General features: G+C 49.1%; 1 protein-coding gene across 1 annotated transcript; it reads left to right on the top strand.

Annotated features, from left to right (window-relative positions):
• Nucleotides 1-222: 222 nt before the first annotated feature.
• LOC114591100 (uncharacterized) lies at nt 223-23,853 on the top strand. The gene is made up of 11 exons (XM_077923582.1): nt 223-349; nt 3,489-4,296; nt 6,231-6,354; nt 7,866-8,893; nt 10,588-10,787; nt 15,208-15,413; nt 17,202-18,090; nt 18,227-18,342; nt 20,494-20,808; nt 21,650-22,937; nt 23,737-23,853. The coding sequence occupies exons 2-10, from the start codon at nt 3,559-3,561 to the stop codon at nt 22,615-22,617; spliced, it is 4,584 nt and encodes a 1,527-aa protein (XP_077779708.1). The 5' UTR covers nt 223-349; nt 3,489-3,558; the 3' UTR covers nt 22,618-22,937; nt 23,737-23,853.
• Nucleotides 23,854-24,779: the final 926 nt, after the last annotated feature.

Here is a 24,779-nt window from a genome sequence, read left to right as displayed (position 1 = left end):
CTCGATTCAGAAGGAAGTGGGGAAGCTTCACCGGTTGAATATCTGCCAATCGTGACCCGCTGCCGTGCTAAGAATGAATGGATGAAAATCTGCCCTCCTCCTGCTTTCCTTGTTTAAATCCCTTCTCTCCCTCTGGAGCCCGAACCAGGCAGGTTACACCTCTCGCTTCCCTGGTTGGTGGCGGGGAAAGTCAACCCCAAAGGGTTAAAAGCGACGAGCTACTGGCTTCCTAGAGAGGCAATGAGGAAGGCGAGTCCTCCCAGCTCCCTGGGATGGTCCTGAGATGGGCTTTTGAATTACCTTTCGCTGCAGAAAACAAGAGAGGAGAGCAGGATCCAGCCTGGAAAAGGTATTGGGCGGTGGGTGGAGGGATTTGCAAGATCGAGGTTTAATAAGATCTCCCACCACCACTTTCCTCTGTCTCTCCGGTTGCAAAAGCTGCCTGGTGACCTCAGGAGGGTCGGACTCTGCTCTTCTTTTGGGAGGGAAGACCTTTTGCAAACGTTAATTTCGTTCCCTCTTTTCCTGTGTGCGTAAAGCGTAAATCCCTGCTAAAGTTGCCTGTCTGGAGATGCCTCCTTCTGATATAGCAACGCACACAGCAAAATCACTGGGGTGTGATGGAAGGTGGTGGTCTCTCCCCAAGAGAAGCTGCCTTGTACAGGGCATAGAATCATAGAACTGTAGGGGTTCCCAGGGTCATCTAGTCCAACCCCCTGCGATGCAGGAATCTCAGCGAAAGCATCCATGACAGATGGCCCTCCAACCTCGGCTTAAAATCTTCCCAAGGAAGGAGAGTCCACAACCTCCCTTTGGAGTCTATTCCACTGTCGAACAACTGTTAGAATCAGAAAGTTTTTCCTGATGTTTAGTCGGAATCTCCTTTCTTGCGACTTGAAGCCCTCTCTACCTCTCTTTTAAATCAGAACCAGTGAAGGCGGTGAAGGTGCTGTGTGAGTGCCTGGAGGCGGTTGGAGGATGGATGGCGGCTAACAGATTGAGGTTGAATCCTGACAAGACAGAAGTACTGTTTTTGGGGGACAGGAGGCGGGCAGGTGTGGAGGATTCCCTGGTCCTGAATGGGGTAACTGTGCCCCTGAAGGACCAGGTGCGCAGCCTGGGAGTCATTTTGGACTCACAGCTGTCCATGGAGGCACAGGTCAAATCTGTGTCCAGGGCAGCTGTTTACCAGCTCCATCTGGTACGCAGGATGAGACCCTATCTGCCTGCAGATTGTCTCGCCAGAGTGGTGCCTGCTCTGGTTATCTCCTGCTTGGACTACTGCAATGCGCTCAACGTGGGGCTACCTTTGAAGGTGACTCGGAAACTACAACTAATCCAGAATGCGGCAGCTAGACTGGTGACTGGGGGCGGCCGCCGAGACCATATAACACCGGTCTTGAAAGACCTACATTGGCTCCCAGTACGTTTCCGAGCACAATTCAAAGTGTTGGTGCTTACTTTTAAAGCCCTAAACGGCCTCGGTCCAGTATACCTGAAGGAGCGTCTCCACCCCCATCGTTCTGCCTGGACGCTGAGGTCCAGTGCCCAGGGCCTTCTGGCGGTTCCCTCATTGCGAGAAGCAAAGCTACAGGGAACCAGGCAGAGGGCCTTCTCGGTAGTGGCGCCCGCCCTGTGGAATGCCCTCCCATCAGATGTCAAAGCGATAAACAACTACCTGACATTCATTTTTTTTTATAAAGATATTTATTAAAGTTTTTAACAATAAAACACACTTCACAATCAAAGCATGAAAAAAGAGAGAGAGAAAAAAGAAAAACATTATCACAATCACATAAAAACAGAAAAATACAGTAAAAAACATAAAAAAGTAGAAAAAGCAAAAAGACATAAAAAGACATAAAATTCCAGTTTCTTACTAATTATTTTCATAACCCTCCTTCCAGACTCCCTCACATCTCCCTTTTCTGTGTTCCCTTTTATACAATCTTCTTCAGCAGTGCCTTACCCTTTTTCAAATCTTATTTTGTATTGTACATTTCGACTATTATGTCTCCAATTTTTCCCTTTATATCAATTATTTAAATTTGACATAATATTATTCTAATTTTTTCACCCTTCTTCTCATAAAACCTTTTTTGCATATTCTTTTCAACTAAGTCACTAATGCCATATTATCTTTATATCCTGCATCATTTTAACATTCGTACATTTTGCAATGCTTCTGCAGGTAGTCTTTAAATTTCTTCCAGTCCTCTTCCACTAACTCTTCTCCCAGATCTCGGATTCTGCCAGTCATTTCTGCCACAACTACCTGACATTCAGAAGACATCTTAAGGCAGCCCTGTTCAGGAAAGTTTTTAACGTGTGATATTTTAGTGTATTTTTGGTTTCTATGGAAGCCGCCCAGAGTGGCTGGGGAAACCCAGCCAGATGGGCGGGGTACAAATAATAAATTATTATTATTATTATTATTATTATTATTATTATTATTATTATTGTGGTTCGGGTCCTACCCTCCACAGCAGGAGAAAACAAGCATGCTCCCTCTTCCATGGGACAGCCCTTGAGATATTTGAAGATGGCTCTCCTGTCTCCTCTCAGTCTCCTCTTTTCCAGGCTAAACATACCCAGCTCCTTCAACCGTTCCTCATAAGGTTTAGTTTCCAGACCCTTGATCATCTTGGTCGCCCTCCTCTGCACACATTCCAGCTTGTCAATGTCCTTTGTAAATTGTGGTGCCCAGAACTGGACACAGTATTCCAGGTGTGGTCTGACCAAGGCAGAATAGAGCATAGCTGTCAAGGTTTCCCTTTTTTGAAGGGAAATTCCCTTATTCCAAATAGGATTCCTCGCAAGAAAAGGGAAAAGTTGACAGCTATGGAATAGAGTGAGACTAAGACTTCCCTTGATCTGGACACTAGACTTTTGTTAATGCAGCTTAGAATAACATGGGCATTTTTTTTGCTGCTGCGTCACTTGTTAAGCTTTGGTCCATCAAAACCCCTAGATCCTTTTCACATGTCCTGCTAGTAAGCCAGGTGTTTCCTCATCCTATACAGTGGTGCCTCTGGTTGCGAACGGGATCTGTTCCGGAGGCCCGTTCACAACATGAGCAGAAGGCAACCCGCATCTGTGCGTGTGCGGGTCGTGATTCGCCACTTCTGCGCATGCGTGTGACATCATTTTGCGTGTCTGCGCATGCACAAGTGGCGAAACCCAGAAGTAACCCTTTGCAGTACTTCCGGGTCACCGCAGAACGCAACCTGAAAACGCTCAATCTGAAGCAAACGTAACATGAGGTATGACTGTATTTGTGCATCTAGTTCTTCCTGCCTAAGTGGACAACCTTACATTTGTCTCTATTGAAATTCATTTTCTTAGCTCAGGCCCAGTTCTCCAATCTGTCAATCTCATTGTGAATTCTGATTCTGTCTTCTGCGGCATTAGCTACCCCTCCAAGTTTGTTGTCAGTTCTTTATTTGTGCTCATTCTCTCTCATGACCTTTCCCCCTCTTTTTCCTCAGCCGATCACCGGAATTTATTCTGGAATTTTCCGCTCGGTTTTTGTTCCCTCTTCCGTGAACCTTCTCCAATATGAAAAGAGGGGATCAGACCCCCACAGGACCAACATCGGGAGAGGCGGCAGGAGCGGCGAAAGCCCCTCACGTCCTCCAAGCTGGGAACATCCGAGAATTCCTGAGACGGATGCCGGGGGATCAGATCAAACAAGAGCCAAGCGAGAGCTCCCTTGAGCTCTGGGAAGTCCAGTGGCAGGAGTTCCTGAAGACGGTGGAGTCACCTCATCCGGACTGGGGCACCCCAGCCTTTGCAGAGAAGTCTTCGCCATGGGACGACGCCAATGCCTTCCTGGCCTCCTTCGAGCAGGTGGCCCAAGCCTGCCGGTGGCCCCGAGAGGAGTGGGTGGCCCGACTGCTGCCAGCCCTCAGCGGGGAAGCCGAGCGGGCCTTCCGCAGGCTCCAGGCCCGAGACAGAGAGGATTATGGGAAAGTGAAGGCGGCCATCTTGCGAGGGGATGCCATGAGCCGGGAGAAGATCCGCCAGCATTTCCGTCGCTTCTTGTACCAGGAGGCCGAGGGGCCGAGAGGGGCCTACGTCCGGCTGCAGGAACTCTGCTGCCAGTGGCTGAAATTCGAAAGGCACTCCAAGGAGCAGATCCTGGAGCTGCTGATCCTGGAGCAGCTCTTGACCATCCTGCCAGCCCACATCCAGAGCTGGGTCAGGGAGTGTGGGCCAGAGACCTGCTCCCAGGCGGTGGCCCTGGCCGAGGACTTCCTGTTGAGGCAGGAAGTGGCCCAGAGCCAAGAAAGCCAGGTGAGGCCATATGGCCACCTTTTCCTTCTTTTCTTAAAATAATCAACTTTACTAGGGTTTATTAGGGTTAAACCACTGAGCCTCTTGGGCTTGCCGATCAGAAGGTTGGCGGTTCGGATCCCCGCGACGGGGTGAGCTCCCGTTGCTTGGATCCTGCTCCTGCCAACCTAGCAGTTCGAAAGCACGTCAGAGTGCAAGTAGATAAATAGGTACCGCTCCAGCGGGAAGGTAAACGGCATTTCCATGCGCTGCTCTGGTTCGCCAGAAGCGGCTTAGTCATGCTGGCCACATGATCCGGAAGCTGTACACCGGCTCCCTCGGCCAACAAAGCGAGATGAGCACTGCAACCCCAGAGTCGTCCGCGAGTGGATCTAATGGTCAGGGGTCCCTTTACCCTTTAGCTTTATATAGAGAAATAAAAGCTTATTATGAAATACATTTTTAAAATCCAAACTAAAGCGTTAATCTAAATAAGATAAAAACAGAGAGAGAAGAGGGGGTGGGAAAGAGGGAGAAAGGTAAAGAGAAAGAGACAGAAAAGGTATTAAAAGAGAGAAAGAAAAATAAAGTTCAAAGAATCAACTGTACAGTTGGAAGGGACCCTGAGAATCCTCTAGTCCAGCCCTCCTGGAATGCAGGAATATGCAGCTCTCCCATATGGGGAATCGTTTTTTAAAAATCAGTTTACTAATACAAAATACAGATAAACAAAAAGAAAAAACAACAACATATCTATATAAAGAGATTCTCCGAATCTTGGGATTTCCTCCCATCCCCTCCGTGGGGTCTCATTTTAAACATCTACAACTGCATATTCATCCATACTCCAATCATACCATATTATCATATTATCATACCATATTATCCAAAGTAATTTTTACACTACAAGTGGACTCAGAATCCTGCTCTTGTTTCCATCTGCTTACAGTGGTCTCCTAAGCAGCTTATGAATTTTCCCCATTCTTTTGTAAAGTTTTTATCCTCTTGGTTTCTGAGTTTTCCAGTTTTGCCATCTCAGCATAGTCCATCAGCTTAGTTCGCCATTCCTCTCTTGTAGGGACTTTGTCTTCTTTCCGTCTCTGGGCTAGTAGCATTCGGGCGGCTGTTATTCCATACATAAAGAGGCTTTTCTGCTCCTTTGGTATGTCGGTACCTGTAATTCCTAATAAAAAAGCTTCTGGTTCCTTAACAAAAGTTATTTTAAGCATTTTGTTCATTTCATTATATATCATCTCCCAGAATGCTTTTACTCCTTTACTCGTCCATCACATATGATAAAAGTTACCTTCTTTTTTACATTTCCAGCAGATCTTTGAACTTGTCCTATACATTTTTGCTAACTTAGTAGGAGTCAAATACCACTGGTACCTCATTCTCATAAAATTTTCTTTCAGTGTGCAACATGCCCGTATGGGGAATCAAATCTGCAACCTTGGAATTATCAGTGCTTTGCTCTAACCAACTGAGCTATCCAGAAACCAAAGAACTTCCAATTCTTCATCTGTCTGCTGTATATAAGCAATATTCACTTCATCCACTCCTATATAACACCTAACAACACAAGTTTCTATAAACAAACATTATCTTCAGTCCTCGAATCCAAATGTCATTAATTCATTTTCACACAAAAGGGTCTATGAGGGATTTCCAATTTTAACAGCTAGGATCTCTGTCCATCTTTTTTGCCTCCCAACCTCCAGTTCCCTCCAGATACTTTTGAGCTCTAACTCCCATAGCCAATGCTCAGGGAACAATGGGAATTGCAGTCCAAGAACAATGGGATGAGGACTGCAGGTCCCCCGCCATCCCTAAGTTATATGGATTTATCTCGGATATGAATTTGCTGATGAGAACTGAGGGACTTGCTCAGACCAAAATCTTCTTCAGAGCAGATCTCAGTTCCGCCTTGACCAGATTCCTCTCTGCTCTTTCAGGTGACGTTTGAAGAGGTGGCTGGGAGTTCCTCCGAAGAAGGCCAGGGTCCGTCCCTGAACAAGCAGAGGCTTCTCTGCATCGACACCAAGCAGGAAGATGACGACGCAGAAGCTGGCCTGCTGGGTATGGGGAGAAAGCCAGGCACTGCAACCTTACAACAGTTTGACTTCAACCCCAAAGGCCCACTCCTCCATTGATTCCCAGATGCCAAAACCAAAATGTCAGAGCTGGCTCCAGGTCCCAGCTCACAGAGGACCAACGCTAGCCGGCAGTAATGTACAAAAGTCTTTATTGAAGTACAGTTTCCATTTCCAAACCGGAGCGCCCCAGCTCTACGTCTTAGAGGCTAGACCGGCGAAGCTCCATCTGAGTCTCCGCCCCCTGTACACCAGTTTAAGACTCTAACCTTACTCCACCTCTTCCGTCTCTCCTTTCTCCTCTGGGTCCTTCTACCCCCGGGGTCCCTTCCGTCCTGGACTCTTCTGACGCTGACCCCCCTGAGTCTCCTCCCTCCTTTCGGCGGGCTTTAGGACCTGGCTCCCTATCTGGGCTGCCCACTGCGCCTCCCTCTTGTACATTTGAACTTGGTGCGCGCGCCCAGTCTCCGACCTTCCTTTTGACCGTTTCCTCGCTCTCCGATGGAGGTGTGGCCAATCCTGACTCATGTCCTCCCGCTGGCGGTGCGCCGCCTGATCCCGATGCCTGGGACTCCTCCCCCCTACTGCGCTCTGGTGGAGAAGCTGGTCCTGATTTCCAACTGCTGCTCTCTGAGTCCCCTCTTGCCCCTTCTTCCTGGGGTGTCCCCCTAGGCACCCCCCTTGCTCTGACCATGGGAGCCCCTTTCTGTGAATCCTCCGAGTCGCTGGAGAGACTCAGAGACCTCGGACGGCTGTCATCGCTAACATTTCCTTCAGATTCCTCCCCCTCGGTCTCTATTTCCTCCCTCTCCTGTGCCTCTGCTCCTGAGCCCCTGACACAAAATTATTACAATTATTATTATTATTATTATTATTATTATTATTATTATTATTATTATTATTATCAGTGTAAGCGTATTAGTGGCTAGAGAGTCAGACTGACTGACCTGTAATGAAAGGGATCACCTTGTTAAATATACAGTCATACCTTGGAAGTCGAACAGAATCCATTCCGGAAGTCCGTTCGACTTCAAAAACGTTCGGAAACCAAAGTGTGGCTTCTGATTAGCTGCAGGAAGCTCCTGAAGCCAATCAGAAGCCGCGCCAGGCATTTGGCTTCTGAAAATCGTTCGAAAACTGGAACACTCACTTCTGGTTTCCAATCGTTCAGCAGCCAAAAAGTACGAGTTCCAAGGCATTCAGCAACCAAGGTACGACTGTACTGCATAATATTTATTCATTCATTCATTCATTTCCCGCCCATCTGGCTGGACTTCCCCAGCTACTCTGGCGGCTTCCAACAAAATATTAAAATACAGTAATGCATAACACATTAAAAGCTTCCCTAAACAGGGCTGCCCTAAAGTTGCACCCAAGGTCTTTGAAAAGAACGTGCTTTTTCCCCCTCTATCACATAACCGCGTTCCCCCTCTGTTTCCAAGTCTCGTTTCTCTCAAAGCTCTGGTTGTATTTAGGATTCTCTCCTCCTTCCTCCAGCAGCCAAAGGTTGGGTCGCCATCTGCAACGGGGAAGACTACGCGGCGGAAGACTCTGAGGCCGAGTGTCCGCACGGGACATCTGTGTGGAAAACGGAAGAGAGCTTTTCCGAGTGTTGCGCGCAAGAAAATGCCTCAGGGCGCCAGGGAAGAGCAGAGGGCCGTCAGGAAAAGCTGATGGCAGAGGAAGTCGATGGATTGGGTTGCCTGACCCCCACGGAAACCCCGGCTGCAGTCCCGGTAGGAATCGACACCAACCGGAAACGGACCGCCTACGGTTCTTACGGCCGGAACGCCATCCTCCCGACGAGAACTCGGATGGGGGTGAAGCCGGTAAAATGCCAAGTCTGCGGGAAGTACTTCCTGTGCAGTGCAAAGCTCCTCGTCCATCAAAGGACCCACGCCGGGGAGAAACCCTACAAGCGCATGTATTTCTGTGGCGCCCAGCACATGGGCTCCCCCGGCCAACCCCCCGTCCTCCACAAGATGGTTCCCTCCCGCATCCGTGGCCAGCGGTGGGAAGGGAAGGAAGTTGTGGCCTTGCTGAGCAGCATCAAAGCCAGTCCCGCCCTGGCCCTCCTGATGAGCAGCAGCTCCCAGAGGGGGCACCAACACTGGGAGAGGATCAGGGACCAGCTCCAGGCTCAGGGCTTCGTCAGGAACATCGACCAGCTCCGATCAAAGTGGAAACAGCTGAAGACGGACTTTTTTGCGGCCGGGAGGCCTGCCGCGGAAGGGAGGGAGAAGCCTGCGGTCATCCCCCCGTATTTCAACCGGATGCGGGCCGTGTGGGACGCGGCGGGACGCCCCCCCTTCAAGGACCGTCACCTGCCAGGTAAGTGGAAGCTTTATGTCAGGGGAGGGTGCCAGCAGCAGGCGTCAGTGACGTTAACTCTTCATTCAAAGAAACAATCAGCTCCAGAGGCCAGGCCTAGTGAGCACAGCAACACAGATCCCGGTAGATCTTGCCCCAATAAGGCAGTTGTGAGAGCCGAAGGTCCCCACCTTCCTACGGCTGTCCTCTCCCAAGCAATCTGAGACTTTGTTGCCTTGTCTGTCTCTGCTCCGCCCTCTTCATACCTTTCCTGGTTATTTATACCCAGCCCATCTGGCTGGGTTTTCCCAGCCACTCTGGGCGGCTTCCAATAGAGTATTAAAAGCATGCTAAAACATCAAACATAAAAAACTTCCCTAAAGAGGGCTGCCTTCAGATGTCTTCTAAAAGTCAGAGAGTTGTTTATTTCCTTGATATTTAAAAAAGAAAACAAAGATTAAAAATACATTAAAATGTCAGACATTCAAAACTTCCCTGAACAGGGCTGCCTTCAGAGTTCTTCTAAATGTCAGGTACCGTATTTTTCCTTCTATAACACGCAGATTTTTTCTCCTAAAAAGGAAGGGGAAATGTCTGTGCGTGTTATTGAGCGAATGTGTGGTCCCTGGAGCCAAAAAATCAGGCAAAAATCAAATCGCGAGTCACGGAGAAGGGAAACCTGAAAAGAGGAAGCGGCTGCTTTCCTGCATTCTGCCTCAGGGTCTTACTGCCCACCCACCTCTGTTTCCTTGCTGTGTTTGCTCAAACGGAACAAAGAGCAGGGAAAGCCCCTCCCCTCCAGGCAAGAAGAGGGGAAAGCAGAGTGTCGCCTCTGTGCAGGAGGGGGAGAGAGAGAGAGAGAGAGCGCGAGCTGGTTGGCTTGGGTGGGTAGGTGAGGGAAAACTTTTGCCTTCCTTTCCTCCCTCCCGTTATACCCCTCTCCTGCATTCTTAGCCAGCTGCTTCTCTGCACACCCCTCTCGTGCTCCTTGTCCGTTCTGTGTTTTTCCTTCCCTCCCCACTTAAAATGTGGTTAAAAAGCATGGATCCACATGGATCCTCAGGATCTTTGCATTGGGTCAGCCCAAATTCACCATCAGAGCACATAGCATGTCCATGGCTACAGCCTGCCCCCCCAAAATCACGCACCCACTGTTGCCTGGGGCTGCAATGGTGCAAAAACATGGTTACAAAGCATGGATCCACAGGGATTCTCAGGATTTTTGCATTGGGTCACCCCAAATTCACCATCAGATCACATGTCTGTGGCCACAGCATGAAGCACAAAAATGATACATCCACTGTTTCATTCAGAATGTTTTTTCCCTTGTTTTCCTCCTCTAAAAACGATGTGCGTGTTATGGTCAGGTGTGTGTTATAGAGCGAAAAATACGGTAGTTGTTTATCTCTTTGACATCTGATGGGAGGGCATTCCACAGGGCAGGCACCACCACCAAGAAGGCCCTCTGCCTGGTTCCCTGTATCCTCACTTCTCACAGGGAGGAAACCACCAGAAGGCCCTTGGCACTGGACCTCAGTGTCTGGGCAGAATGATGGGGGTGGAGACGCTCCTTCAGGTATACTGGGCTGAGGCTGAGTTGGCCCATTTGCTGGGTAATGTTGAGCATCGATCCCACCAGTACGTTAATAGTGACTGAGCATGCCCAGTGGGCACAGAATGTTGAGTGTCCGTTGGCAAAGAGGCGGAATGGAGTACTGAAGGAGGGCGTGGCTGGCTGAACACCACAACCAGAGCACTCCATTCCAGTGGTAACGTTTTCTCGTGGTTCTCAGCTTGGCTCTTCATAATGGGGGTCGTGGGAAGGGCCCAGCCCCGTGTATCCCAGTGAGGTGACCGCAAGAGGTCATGGTCCGCAGTGAAACGGCCTTTTCCCTCTGTCCCCTTTCAGCTTCTTACCGAGCCCGGAGGCGTGAGCTGGAGAGATGTGAGGAAGATGACGAGGACGACATGGAGGTACAAGGCCCCTCCTGCTAACGGACGAGGGGGACACCCGGAATCGAGGAAAAACAAGCCTTCTGTGAGGTCCTATGAACCAGTAGCCAAGCGCCACAACCAGGAGGGGCACTGCTGGGAACTTGAGTGGCCCATGTAAGAATAACGGAACAGCGTTCACTAGCCTTTGCCTAGTCTGTTTTTAGCACTTAATGTTGCTTAGGTGGTAAGGCTGACAACAACCCTGAGGGGTAGGCCAGTAATTATTGTTATTCATGTAAGATGGCCAGTAAGATGTAACACATATTATATTATATTATATTATATTATATTATATTATATTATATTATATTATATTATATTATATTATATTATATTATTATATATTATTATACCAAGCTTCTCAGCTTGACAGCATCCATGTGAGGCAGGCCAGTAATTCGGAGCTATAATTTAGAGCTTTAAAAAACTACCTAATAGGCTTAATGATATTTAACTAGTCAACCTGACAACGGTCATGAGAGATAAGCCAATAAGTATTGTTACTTTTTGCAGGGAACTTTGGGAATTGTAGCTCTGTGAGGGGAGTAGGGGTCTCTCTTTACACTCTCAGCACCTCTCAGCTCCCAGAATCCGTTGGGGGAAGCCATGACTTTTTAAAGTGGTACAGTGGTGCCTCGCAAGACGAAAAGAATCCGTTCCACGAGTCTCTTCGTCTTGCGGTTTTTTCGTCTTGCGAAGCAAGCCCATTAGCGGATTAGCGCTATTAGCGGCTTAGCGGATCAGCTGATAAGCGGCTTAGCGGCTTAGCGGATCAGCTGTTAAGCGGCTTAGCGGATCAGCTGATAAGCGGCTTAGCGGCTTGGGAAAAAGGGGGGGGGAGGGAAAAAACCTGCAGGAACTCGCAAGACATTTTCGTCTTGCAAAGCAAGCCCATAGGAAATTCGTTTTGCGAAGCACCTCCAAAACGGAAAACCCTTTCGTCTAGCGGGTTTTCCGTCTTGCAAGGCATTCGTCTTGCGGGGCACCACTGTACCATAGTGTGTGGTTGTGAACATTACCTGCTAAAGTCTTGCAGAATGGACTTTAGCTTAACCCTCTTCCTGTCGTCTCGGTGATTTATTTCTCTTTCCCTCGCCTCAACAGTTGACCAGTTGGTGGTCCTTGAAATCGGGGGTCTCAAGAGGCAAGTGACTTCGTCTCCTGAGAAGGTGGGGAGAGACCAACAAAGTGCCCCCCTCCTTCTGTGTCTCATGAAACAGACTACAGCCACCTCCGTCCCCGGCAGAGACCATCGCTGAGAAGGGAGATGACCCCTTCCTGCTCTCTCCCACCCCAGGCTCTCTCCTCAAATGGCTTATTCCAAGGCACTGACCCTCTTGCTTCTCCCATTTGACTATCAATTCCACATTACATTAACGAGGGGAGGGGGGAGAATTAAAAGTTGGTGGTTTTGAATAAGCTTTTGTGCTCCTGTTTCTTCCGTTTGTTTGAAACTAAAATTGTATCCAAGTAAGGGTTGGCATATTTCTAGAAGACACAAAAGTTCCTGATTTTTATTATTATTATTTTTTTGGAAAAAGAAACTCGAAGTTCTTGACCTTTTTATATTTAGGAAACTTCTTCAGCTTTTTTTAGACAATCAGCCTTGAAATCCCACACATTTTGCCGGCTCTGCCACCAGATGGCAGCCCTATCCCGAGTTGACGAAAGAACTTGTGGTTCTATCCCTTTCACAAATTGTTCACGTTCAGGGCAGCTTCAGAAAGGTTTGCATTCCTTAACTCGACTTCATTATCAGGTGCGCAGGCTGGCTCTGCCTCAAGATCTGGGGCAGGGAACCTCGGAAGAGCAACTTAGGTCATGTTCCCACCATACATTTAAGGTGCCCTGGTGCCACTTCCATCACCATGGCTTCCCCCAAGGAATCATGGGAGCTGTAGTTTGTTACGGGTTCTGAGAGCTGTTTGGAGAACCCTGTTCCCCTCACAGAGCTACAGATCCCAGAGTTCCCTGAAAAGAGAGGGTTGGTTGTTAAACCACTCTGGGAATTGTAGCACAACTCTCAGCGGACGACAGATCCTAGAATTCTTTGCGGGGAAGCCATGGCTGTTAAAAGTGGCGTCACAGTGCTTTAACCGCAGAGTAGGAATGGCGCCGAAGTATGAGATGAGTGTGGAAGGAAAATGGCAGGATAAATTAAACAAGGTGGGAACAACACTTTTGAGAGATATAGCCTAAAATAATTATTACAGTGATACCTCGGGTTACAGACATTTCAGGTTACAGACGCTTCAGGTTACAGACTCCGCTAACCCAGAAATAGTACCTCGGGTTAAGAACCTTGCTTCAGGATGAGAACAGAAATCACGCGGCGGCAGGGGGAAGCCCCATTAGCTAAAGTGGTGCTTCAGGTTAAGAACAGCTTCAGGTTAAGAACGGACCTCCAGAACAAATTACAGTGGTACCTCGCAAGACGAATGCCTCGCTAGACGGAAAACTCGCAAGAAGAAAGAGTTTTCCGTTTTTCGAGGTGCTTCGCCAGACGAATTTCCCTATGGGCTTGCTTCGCAAGAAGAAAGCCCATAGGGAAATCTCCGGGGACCTCTTTTAAAATGCTGGCGGTCGGGAGCAAAGTCTTTGCTCCCGACCGCCTGCCTTCCCGGGATAGCAGAGAAGCGCAGCGCGTTTCTCCGCTATCCCGACGGCTTTTGAAGGCAGGTGGGGGGGAACAAAGACTTTTGCCCCCCACTGGCCTTCAGAAGAGGTCCTGGACCTCTTCTGAAGGCCGGCGGGGGGCAAAAGTCTTTGCTCCCCCCCGCCTGCCTTCCCGGGACAGCGGAGACTTCTCCGCTGTCCCGGGGCGATCTTAAAATGCTGGCGGGCGGCAGCGAAGCCTTCTGAAGGCTGGCGGTGGGAAGAAAAGCCCTTGTCCCCCCCCCCTCAGCCTTCAGAAGAGGTCGGGGGACAGACTGTCCCCGGACCTGGTCTGAAGGCGGTTTCCATAGGAACGCATTGATTGATTTTCAATGCATTCCTATGGGAAACCGTGCTTCGCAAGACAAAAAACTCGCAAGAAGAAAAAACTCGCGGAACGAATTAATTTCGTCTTGCGAGGTACCACTGTAAGTTCTTAACCCGAGGTACCACTGCATTCATCTGGGCCTCATCCATCTGGGAAAATAGTCCATCTAGGAGAAGAAAAACTCTGCTCCTAATTCTCCGCTGCCTTGTGGGTTATCTTCAGGAGAAGAAAAGGCTAAGGAGTAAGCCCTACACAGGCGCCAAACATCTTGCTCTGCTTTCCTTTGGACCACATCAACGAGGCCAAGAGGGAGGTCTGGACATCTGGGCAGCCCAGGACCTCCAGACACACTGCCCAGGCTTGTGCCCGATGGAGGTCACTTCTGTGCTGCTAACACAGTGGTTTGACTTCACCCTTGGAGGCACACTCCATTGTCTATTGAGACGGACGGATGCCAACAACGATGATATAAAAGGGAGAAAGCCTACTCCAATTAGAGCCCTTGGATTAGCTAATTCTACATTATCTTTAAAGCCCTTTGTGGCTTAGGGCCCTCGTATTTATGGGACCGCCTCACATTGCCCCACATTTACCCCCATCACTTTCCAAAACGTGAAAAATCCCAGTTTTCTTGTTCTTTCTTTCAGTGGAGGTGTTGCTCCAGTGCAGGCAGAACATAACTAACACCACACAATATATACCAGTATTTAAAAAGTTAAATAACACCATTTTTTGTTTTTGTTTTTAAAAATAAAAAACACCGAAAACAAGTAAAACTATTTTAATATTTTTTTAATCGAATTTATGTACTATATGTTATTTGCTTGCTTGTTTCTTTGCTTGCTTGTTTGTTAATTACCTACAGGCCCCAGGGCAACTCACAACATTAAAGCAAAGTATTTAAAAAACGAAAAAACGATGTTAAGGAATTTTACAATCATGAAGATGAGGTGGGTTCCTAAAGACAGGCACCTCACACGTTAAGAAGCATTCCTGCATTGCAGTGGGTTGGACGAGATAATAGTAATAATAATAGTCATAATAATAATAATTTCATTTACACCCCGGCCAGAGCCAATAGGAAAAAAAACACCAACTTAAAATACAGGTTAAAATGCAATTTAAAATGCAGCCTCATTTTAAAAGTAGCCCATAGATCAAAACCATAAGGGGAAGGAAACATAAGGGTCAGAGTGAGTCCCAACCAAAGGGCAGGTGGAACAGCTCTGTCTTGCAGGTCCTGCGGAAAGATGGCCCTTAGGTATAATAATAATAATAATAATAATAATAATAATAATAATAATAATAATAATAATAATAATAATAAATTGTATATCCTGCCCTCCCCAGCCGGAGCTGGGCTCAGAGCAGCTAACAGCAATTATTTCCAGTTCTACAAATCTATAAATCTATGATAATATAAACAACCAGGTGCACTCTCCCTAAAAGCACCAGAGTTTTTTTATTCGCACCAGGGACTTTTGACATTTTTAATAATCCAAATCGGAGATGTCCTAGTTTTGCTTTGTGGTTGTTGTTTTTTTAAGACAGCGATGCCCCGAAAGGGTTAAGCCGAAGGAGTTTCCCCCTCCTGCTTCCTAGAGAGGACAGGAGAGAGGGATGGAAAGGGATTAGCAAATTGCCCTTTTTCCCTGTCTGTAGTGGGGGGAAAGGGGGAGTGGGCTGCATTGCATTGCTTTGCATCTGCAGGAAGACTGGAGAAAGAGGCAGAAGCAGCAGAAAGGCCCAGAAAGGAGGTGAACAGCTAAAGGGAGCGGGCGGGGGCAGGCAAAGGACTGGGAAGGGAGAATTGGGGGTCATCTGGAGGGGAAGGAGGGCAAAGTAGCTGGAGGGGTATAAAATGAGGGGGGGGAGAGAGAAGCCCCTTCAGATCCCCCCCCCACAGGATTATTCTGTTGGAAGCCGCCCAGAGTGGCTGGGGAAACCCAGCCAGATGGGCGGGGTATAAATAATAAGTTGTTGTCGTTGTCATCCTCCTCCTCCTTCTTCTTCCCACTCAGCCCCTTCCAGATCCAGCAAGAGCTTTGCACAAATGCAGGATTGGGGCTGGTTCAATTGGGGATAAGGGGAGGCAGTGCCCCCCCACCCCAGTTCAGCCATAGGAAGCTGCTGCCTCTCTCAGACCCTCCAAGTCTCCCTATTTTCCAGGGACAGTCCCGGATTTAGAGAAGCTGTCCCAGTTTCTGATTTGATCCCACAATGTCGGGCTTTTTATTTTCATTGGAGAAATGTTGGGGGGCTACGCCGCCAGGGGTCAGCAAACTTTTTCAGCAGGGGGCCGGTCCACTGTCCCTCAGACCTTGTGGGGGACCGGACTATATTGGGGGGGATGAATGAATTCCTATGCCCACAAATAACCCAGAGATGCATTTTAAATAAAAGGGCACATTCTACTCATGTAAAAACACGTTGATTCCCAGACCATCCGTAGGCCGGATTGAGAAGGCGATTGGGTCAGATCCAGCCCCCGGGCCTTAGTTTGCCTACCCATAAAGGTTAAGGTAAAGGGACCCGTGACCATGGCCGTGGCCGACTCTGGGGTTGCGGCGCTCATCTCGCTTTATTGGCCAAGGGAGCCGGCATACAGCTTCCGGGTCATGTGGCCAGCATGACTAAGCCGCCTTCTGGCGAACCAGAGCAGCGCACGGAAACGCCGTTTACCTTCCCGCCGGAGCGGTACCTATTTATCTACTTGCACTTTGAGGTGCTTTCGAACTGCTAGGTTGGTAGGATCAGGGACCGAGCAATGGGAGCTGACCCTGTCGCAGGTATTCGAACCGCCAACCTTCTGATCAGCAAGTCCTAGGCTCTGTGGTTTAACCCACAGCGCCACCCGCGTCCCTGCCTACCCATGGGCTACGCTAGATAGGAACGACAGTCCTGTATAAGGGAAGCTTTTAACTTTTGATTTTGTATATGTACTTAAGGTGCGTATGTCAGAGGCTCGTTTAGAATTATATTTTGGGAATGACTGATGCTCTTACGTCGCTGCATTGTTTTATACTTTCCGTACATCCCATGATCATGTTATAAAGTAGTTGTGTTACGTGTTTGAAATCTGCTATGAGTTGTTTCTTTTTGTTCCATCAATAAAAAATAAAAAAAATCCTGGTGCAGTGTGAGCAAATATTTATTCTCAAAGTGTGTCCCAGAGGAAAAAAGTTTGAGAATCACTGCCATGGGGACCTCCTGAGTGCAAGGCAGATCTCTACCACTGAATCACAGCCTTTCCTCGGCCAGCCTCTCTCTTTCTTTCTTTCTTTCTTTCTTTCTTTCTTTCTGGCATTTCCCATCCACTTCCAGGCAGTATTAATGCAGTAACAGTGAGGAGGCATGGCAGCTTGTAGCTTCTACACAAAGGGCCAAGAGCCCCATTCTCTCCTGCAGCTGACCACAATCTTCCCATATAATCAAATTTCTCAGAAAAGAAAGAAAGAAAAGAAAAATAGGGAGAGTTCATTTATTCCAGCCCTGCGAGAGGCTGACCGTTCACCTCTGTCAATTTCTTTCTTTCTGCTTTTCAGGCCCTTGCTCACTGTGGTTTCTTCTGGAACTTTCCACAGCGCACCTTTGCCCAAGGATGAAGATGGAGGAGGAATATCCTGCAGCCCGGGGAGAAAGAGAGGAACCGGAAGGAACAGGGAAAGCCGCTCATGCCCTCTTGAATGCTGGTGGCCGCAAACCCAGGATGGATTTGGAGGCGCAGAGTGAACTCCCCAGAGCAAGGCATTCGGGGAACGCCGAGGGGTTCCTCGAAAGGGGGACCGCACATCGCGTGAAGGAGGAATCGGAAGAGGGCTTGGCCCATTGCTGGGAAGCCCAGTGGCAGGAGTTTTTGAGGACAGTGGAGTCCCCTCACTCGGAATGGGGAGCCCCCCAGTTGCCGGAGGAGCCCACCCCCTGGGACGACGCCAAGGGCTTTCTGGCTTCCTTCGAGCAAGTGGCCCAAGCCTGCCGGTGGCCCAAGGTGGAGTGGGCAGCCCGACTCCTTCCGGCCCTCAGGGGGGAAGCCGAGTGGGCCTTTGAGAGGCTGGACGCCGGAGACAGAGAGGATTATGGGAAAGTGAAGGCAGCCATCTTGAGAGGGGACGCCTTGAGGAGGGAGAAGCTGCGCCAACACTTCAGGCACTTCTGCTACCAGGAGGCCGAGGGGCCCAGCGGCGCCTACAGCCACCTCCAGGAGCTCTGCCAGGGGTGGCTGAAAGTGGAGAGGCACTCGAAGGAGCAGATCCTGGAGCTGCTGGTCCTGGAGCAGTTCCTGGCCATCCTGCCAGCGGAGATCCAGAGCTGGGTCAGGGATCGCGGCCCGGAGACCTGCTCCCAGGCGGTGGCCCTGGCAGAAGGTTTCCTGTTGAGGCAGCAGGAGACTCGGGTCAATCTGGAAAGCCAGGTGGGACCACTTGGCTGTGGTTAGTGTCAGTATCGGTGGCCTGGCCTAGTCCGGCTTGTGGGCTTCCCATTGGGCCACTGTGAGAACAGGATGCTCAACTAGGCAGGCCTTTGGCCTGATCCAGGCTCCCCTTAGGGCTTCATGGTGTCCAATTCCGAGTTGCATGGCTGGGTTCTGCGACTCAGCCACAAAGCTGGCCACAGAAGGAATCCCCTTACAGTCCTACACGCTAGCAGCCAACCCGACTGCCAGCCTTTACTCAGGAAAAACCTTACGTAGTTACCATCCACACAGAAGAAGGAAGGTATCAGGAAATCATATAGAATTGTAGAGTTGGAAGGGGACCCCCAACGGTCATCTAGTCCAACCCCCTGCAATGCAGGAATCTCAGCTAAAGCATCCATGACAGATGGCCATTCAGCCTCTGCTTGAAAACCTCCAAGGAAGGAGAGTCCACAATCTCCCGAGAGAGACCGTTCCACTGTTCAAACAGCTCTTGCTGTCAAGAAAGCTCTTCCTAATGTTTAGTCGAAATCTCCTTTCTTGGAGCTTGAAGCCATGGGTTCGAGTCCTGCCTTCCAGAGCAGAAGACAAGCATGCTCCCTCTTCCATGTGACAGCCCTTGAGATACAGTAGACACTCAGGTTGCAAACATGATCCTGTCAGGAGTTCAGCCTACACTCGAGTAGGACTCTGGCAGAGACACATGCCCGACTGGCATGTTCTCTCCCTCCTGATCAATCGTTCGGGAGCTTCAAAGTTTTCTTCAGCCCAAACATCATAGCGACCGATGCCAACAGACACCGGCACACTTAGGGATCCGCAGAGTCTTTGCATCATTGCGTGACAGACCTCAGCAACTCAGCATTTTGGCTAATCTACTTTATTTACATATAAACACACACACAGAGCACTGCAACATGGCTCCCTCTCTCTCTAGCATCAGGCAGCAAAGAGAAAAAGAACAAAGGCCAATAGTCCCACTTCACGAAACACAGTAACACAAACATCCTGCCTCCATCACATCCCACTCTGTGGAGTCAAAACATACACCGTCATGTGAAAGACAACAATCCTATGACTGCAATCATGGAGCAGGAATTCTCACACATCCATGTGGGAGGCAGCGTTCGCAACCCGCAGCGCCACATCTGTGCACGCGCGGGTTGCACTTCTGCGCATGCACAAAGCGCGATTTAGCGCTTCTGCACATGTGCGAGCGCCGAAACCCGGAGGTAACCCGTTCCGGTACTTCTGGATTTCGGCACGTCCGTAACCCGAAAACGCGCAACCTGAAGCATCTGTAACCCAAGGTATGACAGTATTTGAAGATAGCTCTCATGTCTCCTCTCGGCCTCCTCTTTTCCAGGCTAAGCATACCCTTCTCCTTCAACTGTTCCTCATAAGGTTTGGTCAGTGTATCTGACTATTGCACAGAAGGTTGGTGGTTCGAGCCCACCCAAGGATGGCTGCGGGCAGGATTCCTGTATTGCAAGGGGTTGGACTAGATGACCCTTGGTGTCCCTTCCAGCTCTAACATTGTATGATTCTATGATGGGCAGGTGGGCCACAGAGGAACCTGTAGTTTTGCAGTAGTACAGAAGTGGGAAAACCAGTCCCAAGAAGACTGAGCATGCTCAGTGGGCGCAGAATGCTGACTGGCAGTAGGGCAGGGAACCTGGGGATGGGATGGAATGGTATGGCTGGAAAAGGGTCTGGCTGGCATCCTGAACAGGAGCGCTCCTGAGCGGCGGCATTTTGTTGCCAGGTCCGTCTTGCGCCTAAATGTGCCTTAATGAAACTGAGTCCTCATTCCTCCCCTCTGCATGGCAATGAGGTTGCTAAGGGCAGGGTGGAGGATGCAAGCAAACCTTTGCTTCTTATACTTTCCCTAATAATAATAATAACAATAGTAATTTATTATTTATACCCCGCCCATCTGGCTGGGTTTCCCCAGCCACTCTGGGTGGCTTCCAACAAAATATTAAAATTCAATAATCTATTAAACATTAAAAGCTTCCCTAAACAGGGCTGCCTTCAGATGTCTTCTAAAAGTCTAGTAGTTGTTTTTCTCTTTGACATCGGTGGGAGGGCATTCCACAGGGCGGGTGCCACTACCAAGAAGGCCCTCTGCCTGGTTCCCTGGAACCTCACTTCTTGCAGGGAGGGAACCGCCAGAAGGCCCTTGGCGCTGGACCTCAGTGTCCGGGCAGAACAATGGGGTGGAGACGCTCCTTCAGGTCCTTTATATCTGATGGGTGTTCCACAGGGCGGGCACCACTACCAAGAAGGCCCTCTGCCTGGTTCCCTGTAACTTGGCTTCTCGCAGTGAGGGAAACGCCAGAAAGCCCTCAGAGCTGGACCTCAGTGTCCAGGCTGAACGATGGGGGTGGAGACGCTCCTTCAGGTCCTTTATATCTGATGGGTGTTCCACAGGGCGGGCACCACTACCAAGAAGGCCCTCTGCCTGGTTCCCTGTAACTTGGCTTCTCGCAGTGAGGGAAACGCCAGAAGGCCCTCAGAGCTGGACCTCAGTGTCCAGGCTGAACGATGGGGGTGGAGACGCTCCTTCAGGTATACTAATGCAAGAGAGATGCTCTGCTTGTTGCAGGTGGTCTTTGAGGAGGAGGCGGTGGCGGTGGTTGCAGGTTTCTCCATGTCTGGCCAGGCACCACCTGAGGCTGGGGAGAAGCAGCCGCATGCAGCAGCCAAGCAGGAAGAGGACGAGGAGGACCTGCTGGGTAAGGAGAGGAGGGTTTTCCATGTGTGTCTTGGATAATTTGACATTTCCTGCTGGGCTGACCTCCAGAAGCTACTCTCCATTTTTCTATCTCCAGAGCCTATGGCAGGGGTCCCCAAACTAAGGCCTGCGGGCAGGATAAGAGAAATAGAAGAACATACGTTTAGAGAAGATTGGAAAACATTGATTGAATATATGGGAAATAACTCTGTACAGCTGAAAATGCTGGCAGCATTAAGATAAATTCAACAGTGTAAACAAGTTTTTTTACAAAAAAAGCCTACACCATTCAGTATTCCATTACTGCCTCCATCAAAACTTGTTTACACTGTTGAATTTATCTTAATGCTGCCAACGTTTTCAGCTTTTATTTCCCATATTTTCAACAAACGTATGTTCTTCTTGTTCTCTTATTCTATATGTTCAGTCCTCAAGCTGCGCATATCCCATCACTTTAAGTTGCCAATCTTCTTTAGTTGGGACCTCACTTTTTTCCATTTTGGGGCTAACTAAACACGGGCTGCAGTAGAGGCATACATAAATAACCTTTTTTTACACCTAGGAATTTCAGACTGAATTATTCCCAGCAGAAAGGACTCTGGTTTTGGGAGGGGGTGGGAAGTACTTTTAAACATTTTTTTCAATTCATTATGTATCATTTCTCAATACTCTTTTAACTTTTTGCAAGTCCACCACATATGAAAGAACGTTCCCATTCTATGAGTATTATTAAGGAGGTCTGTGATTAATTGATTGATTGATTGATTGATTGATTGATTGATTGATTCCTGGTTTTGAATGATTCGTTCATGGCTTTTATCAGGTTTCTTTCTTCATTTCAGATGGTGGTGTATGGGAGAGCGAAGATGAAGGTGAACCTCACAGGACCTCCTCAGAAGCAGGCCAGCAGGAGGCATTGAAAGAGAACTTCTGGAATCAAGATGGATCGAAGAGGCCAGAGGGAATCCACATGGAGAAGGGCAGAGATAAAGCCATTCCTTGCCAGGATGGAGACTTCCATAAAATCATAGTTCAAGAAGAAGAACAAGCAGAGAAGAGGAAGAGCAAGTGCCTCAGTGCACATTGGAGAATCCACACAGGGGAGAAAACCAACAAAAGCTTAAAGTTTGGGAAGAGCTTCAGCCAGCACAGAAGCGTCACAGAATATCAGATGCTCCACTCGGGGGTGAAGCCGTATAAATGCTTGGAATGTGGAAAGAGCTTCAGTCAGAGCACGCACCTCACGTCACATCAACGCATCCACACAGGGGAGAGGCCATACAGTTGCTCGCACTGCAGCAAGAGTTTCAACCAGAGCACTAGTCTTATTCAACACCAGAGAATTCACACAGGCGAGAAACCGTACAAATGCGCCGAGTGTGAAAAGAGTTTCCGCCATAGTACGAGCCTTACATCACATCAGAGAATCCATACCGGGGAGAAACCGTACAAGTGTTCTGACTGTGGGAAAGGGTTTTGTAATCAGTCCGGCCTTATTAACCACAAGACAATTCACACAGGGGAGAGGCCGTATAAATGCTTGGAGTGCGGGAAGAGTTTCAGTCAGAGTACGCACCTTACGTCACATCAGAGAATCCACACGGGAGAGAGACCGTATAAATGCTCGGACTGCAGCAAGACCTTTTGCGACCAATCAGGCCTTGTTAAACATCAAAGGATTCACACAGGGCAGAAGCCGTATAAATGCTTAGCGTGTGGAAAGAGCTTCAGCCAGAGCACAAATCTTATTCGGCATCAGAGAATTCACACAGGAGGTGAAGTCTCCATATTAACTTCCCCATACTCTTAAGAGTAGCAGATGAGGTCCTGTTCCAACCATCTTTGGTTTTGGAGAGCTGAACAGCTGGGTCTCTTCCATGGTTGCTCCTTTGCAGGACTCCCTCTTTAATGCTCGTGACTTATTTGTGGTTTTATAATTACTCAGTTAGTTGAATGGTTTTTAACTGCATGTTTCCATTAATTAGTTTGTAATGACCTGGATAGTTGTGTAGAGGGCCATCTTGGTAGCAGCGCCCTCCCTGTGGAACGCCCTCCCTTCAGAGATAAAAAAGGAGATAAAAAAATTACACAACTTTTAGAAGACATCTGAAGGCAACCCTGTATTGGGAGGTGTCAGGGGTGCCTCAGGTCCCAGCTCACTAAGGACCAACACCAGTGTCTCTTTATATACAGAAGTCTTTATTGAAGTTCATTGTTGGTTTTACATCCGTGGCGCGCATCCCTACGTCTGTAACTCTAGACCGTTGAAGCTCCGTCTGACTCTTCCCCTCCCCTACACCAGTTTAACACCCTAGCTTTGCTCCACCTCTTCCTCTGCTCTTTTCTCCTCTGGGTCCTCCTGCCCCCTGGGGTTCCACCCCTCCTGGACTCTTCGGAGGCGGATTCCTCTGACTCCTCCCCCTGTCTCCTGCGGGCTTTGGGACCCGGCTCCCAATCCGGATTTTCTGCTGACCCGCGCGCCTGCACATTTGAACTTGGCGCGCGCGCCCAGCCGGCCACTTTCCTCCTAACGGCTACACTGCTCCTGTCACTGCTTCCTCCTTCGGAGGGGCTGGCTGGAAATGACCTCTGCTCCGCCCCTCCACTCTCCGACGGAGGCGTGGTCAGCTCTGGCTCTCTCTCTCTCCCTGCTAGAGTGGACGCCGGTTCTGATCTGTGGGTTTCTTCCCCCCCGCTACGCTCTGGCAGGGAAGCTGGCCCTGATCTCCAGCTGCCGCTTGGGGACTCACCGCTGCCCCCCTTGCCCTGACCCTGGGCCCCTCTTTCTGAGAATCTTCTGATTCGCTGGAGAGACTCATGGAATCTCTCGGGTCACTGTCATACCCTCCTAAGCTCCCCTCAGATTCCTCCCCTTCGCTCTCCAACTCCTCTTTCCCCTTTGGCTCAGCCCCTGAGCCCCTGACAGGAGGTTTTTAATGGATCAATGTTTTTATTATGTTTTTAGATATGCTGTAAGCTGCCCAGAGTGGCTAGGGAACTCAGCCAGTTGTGTGGGGTATAAATATTATTATTATTATTATTATTATTATTATTATTATTATTATTATTTATTCATGTCGACTGCCTAGGGCAAGGTTTGCCAACATGGTGTCCATGGGTGCCCAGGTGTCCACCAGAACCACTGAGCCTCTTGGGCTTGCCGATCAGAAGGTTGGCAGTTCGAATCCCTGCAACGGAGTGAGCTCCCGTTGCTCTGTCCCAGCTCCTGCCAATCTAGCTGTTCGAAAGCACGCCAGTGCAAGTAGATAGATACTGCTGTAGCGGGAAGGTAAACAGCGTTTCCGTGCGCTCTGGTTTCCGTCATGGTGTCCCGTTGCACCAGAAGTGGTTTAGTCCTGCTTAAAGTTTGTCTGTGGACAAACACCGGCTCCTTCAGCCTGAAAGCAAGATGAGCACCGCAACCCCACAGTCGCCTTTGACTGGACTTAACCGTCCAGGGATCCTTTACCTTTCAACTTTATGGCGCCTGTGAAGGGTCTCACCAAATATCCCCTCAAAAACCCGCAATGTAGGAGACACTATTTGTTCTTCCTGCTCAGTTGCTGTTTGTACTGGCTCAGCCTCGCCTACATTGAACATGCCCACTTTGAACATGTCCACATTTCATTGGATACTAGGACAAACACCTGCCCTCCTTCCTGCTCTGAACAGGTGCAAAGAGTTTCTCTCTGTGAGCAAGCACTGTGAACGGCTGATGTAGGTGCCTCCCCCCCCCCCATTAATTGAGGAAGGTCCCGTTGTCTCTTTTCCCTCTTGCATGTGGTAGCAAGAGACTTTGTGTTATGCACACAAACGCCCCAACAATGCCCTGTCCAATGCAAGTGTGTGTGTGTGTGTGTGTGTGTGTGTCTGTAAGCCAATGGATTTCAAAGGGCCTCCAACGTGGGCATCTTATCCACATTTACTGGAGAGTAATGGATGGATGGATCAATGTCAGGTTTTGAACACGCT

The sequence above is a fragment of the Podarcis muralis genome, chromosome 2, assembly GCF_964188315.1.
Source record: "Podarcis muralis chromosome 2, rPodMur119.hap1.1, whole genome shotgun sequence".
Classification (NCBI taxonomy): Eukaryota; Metazoa; Chordata; class Lepidosauria; order Squamata; family Lacertidae; genus Podarcis; species Podarcis muralis.
This window is presented reverse-complemented; position numbering and strand designations above follow the sequence as displayed.